At 39.8% G+C, this 2,714-nt stretch overlaps 1 protein-coding gene across 1 annotated transcript; it reads right to left on the reverse strand.

Annotated features, from left to right (window-relative positions):
* Positions 1–258: 258 nt before the first annotated feature.
* LOC149174978 (GTP-binding nuclear protein Ran1B-like) lies at positions 259–2,410 on the reverse strand. Its single transcript, XM_089421025.1, has 5 exons — positions 2,262–2,410; positions 892–981; positions 603–782; positions 436–513; positions 259–328 (listed from the first exon to the last, which is right to left on the reverse strand). Exons 1-5 carry the CDS (start codon positions 2,408–2,410, stop codon positions 259–261), a joined length of 567 nt encoding a protein of 188 aa, XP_089277151.1.
* Positions 2,411–2,714: the final 304 nt, after the last annotated feature.

Consider the following 2,714-nt stretch of genomic DNA (forward strand, 5'->3'; position numbering starts at 1 on the left):
GCAAGAGTATATAACGGAAAAAACTGTCTTAGCATATAAAAATAGCTCTGTAATGGAGTTGAACTAAGATAGCTTAGCCAACTCCACCGATGAAAACATCTGCACAGTACCCAAATCACATATAGAGAGATGCGATAATGCTATTATAAGCCCTGAATAAAAATTAGAATTAAATGTCTGAACTCAAGAGCAAACTCCAATGATACAAAACTAATTGAATCTGCCAATCCCTAAATCTGCAAAAGCATCTTAACAAAGCTATTCAAAAGCATCATCATCGTCATCTGGAAGGGGTTGGGCCATAGCAGCTACAAGTTCTGTCTCGTACCTGACAACATAAAAGATTGTAAGCCAAAGTTTCAATCTTTTAGAAATGGAACAAATTATTTCAATAAAAGTTAACAAAAAATAATAAGAAAATAGCATTCTACTTACTTTTGTTGGGTTGCAAGGTCTATCTGAACCTTAGGAGGAGCAAGAGCAGGTGACTCCACAAAATGAAGGTTTGGATCCCTATAAAAATAACCTATTATAGAATCAATGCAAATTTTTTAATATAACATTCATATTAGGGAGCATCAGAAACTAGATTAAAGGCTCACCCTGAGAGCTTCCGTGCCAAGTACAGGTATGGCTTCTCAAAGCTGCAGTTACTTTTTGCAGATATCTCATAGTACTGAAGATTCTTCTTTCTATGAAAAGTAAATTGCTTAGATTTCACTTTCCTACTCTTCACATCAACCTTGTTTCCACAAAGAACAATAGGAATGTTCTCACACACCGTGAAATTCACAAAGATATTTAGCTAATCGGTTCAGGCAGTTGTGCCACCACACAATTAAGGAACCTTCATTTCTACTTAGAGATCCAACCCCTCTGTAAAAGAGATACCTACAAATATCTCTGTGCCACGTTGGGACATTCTTGTAAGTCAATCGTGCAGTAACATCAAACATGATAACTTCACATTGCCCATGAATACTGCAACAAACAAAATCCCAATCAGTAAATAAGAAGGAAACAAATAAATGCTTAGGCAGACCCGAAATTAGACGAGTGAATGGAATCAACTCAAGACCAGCATTACTCAGTAATGGCTTGCAGCCTTTGGGCTGAGCCCCTTTCTTTAAGAGACATAGGTGTATATAATTAGAAAAAAATAAAATAAAACAATGTCTGCTTGCCGCAAACTGTATCGACCCTAATCTAAGGCAGAGATTATTGCAGGTTGTGTTAAGATGCGGTAAAGCATTTCCTCTGTAATAAGGAAGGCCAGAAAGCGGAGCAGCGCAGCTGGAGACCTACTCTGTGGACATTATCTGAGCCAAATGGAACACCCAAAAAGGAAAACTAGGTTTGGAATAGAATGGAACAGCAGGTTGGTAGGGTTATTATCTTGTCCGCGTTTTAACTCTTTCTAGCCTACAAGTATTAATAACCTGGAAGCAATCGGGAATTAATTCAAAAGAACACTGTAATTGAGGGGCAGGGTTCGGACCCTCTCAACAAGGGAGGTTGTAAGCTTAGGGGATAAGACCCTCTTCAGTCAATTACATAAAACATCATATAAACTGTATAGGAATGTGCAGCTAAACCAAACAAAAAACGTGACATAGATAAAAGTTGTGCAATATTATGAACTCATAAAACAAAAACGAGTACAAATTCCTGTACAGAAAGGCCGTGGTGCGGTAACCTTTAAACAAGCACAAACGAGGAAAAAATATTATGTCGTTAAAAGCAGTATACCCTCACAATAAATTATAGTCTAGTAAACAAGGAGCCTAATATGCTATGAGCAAAATAAGCACATGTGTGCGTTAAAATATATATACAGTTACAATTGTCCGAGCAGAGGAATTGCAGTCGGACATCCAAATTCAAGAGTCTAAAATTACATTTGTCATGTCCATGGTAACCGAAGCCTGGAGGGAACGAATAACCCTCCCCACCCTGGTTCAATCAAAAATAAAGGTGACCTAGAGGGTTGCCCTCCTCTAAACACAAGAAAAAATCTGAAGAAAAATAGACATAGTCGCGGCCGGTAGGATTCCCCATACCTGGAACTTGGAACAGAACAGGGGTGGGGTTTTCCTTAGTCTTTACGCCGTGTGAGGAACGGGTGCCTAATATGTACAAGGAGCATCCCGAATAGCACATGTTAGACAAAAATATAAGTAATGCAAACCACAGTAAAACAAAAACTCAAGGAATTTATCCTCGTGCTTGCCAAGACACTTACCACTAAAGAAAACTCTGACCAACGAATGAACAGCACTCGTTCCAGTGTTGTAAGAGGACCCCATTGCCGAATAACCTTGCAGATGCATGATGCATGAGCATAATCGAGAAGTTTATCAGTAACTCGAAAAGAACGCATAGCCAAAAGGTTACAGAAGGAATAAGACATTGTGCGGTTGTCTACCTGAAGGGTTTGGAAACGAATCCTCTAGCATTTGAACAGGGTCTGCGAGCTATTCTCTCCGAGACAGAACGCATGGAATGAACCAGAGCAAAGCTGCAGAGAAAGTTCCCCAAAAAATGATCCCATTACCCAAGGCAAGCATTAGTTTAGGCAGCAACCCGCGGAGACGATCTACCACCATTGGATTATGAAGTGTGCCCTCCACCATTGTTGCAAGGCGAAAAGACTGGATAGCCTGCCAGCCTCGTACAGTACGAAGTAGAGCAGGAGATAATTCTGACAGTAATGG

The sequence above is a fragment of the Pinus tabuliformis genome, chromosome 4_1 (genome assembly GCF_031772625.1).
Source record: "Pinus tabuliformis cultivar Carrire ecotype Pingquan chromosome 4_1, CPIR1, whole genome shotgun sequence".
Lineage (NCBI taxonomy): Eukaryota > Viridiplantae > Streptophyta > Pinopsida > Pinales > Pinaceae > Pinus > Pinus tabuliformis.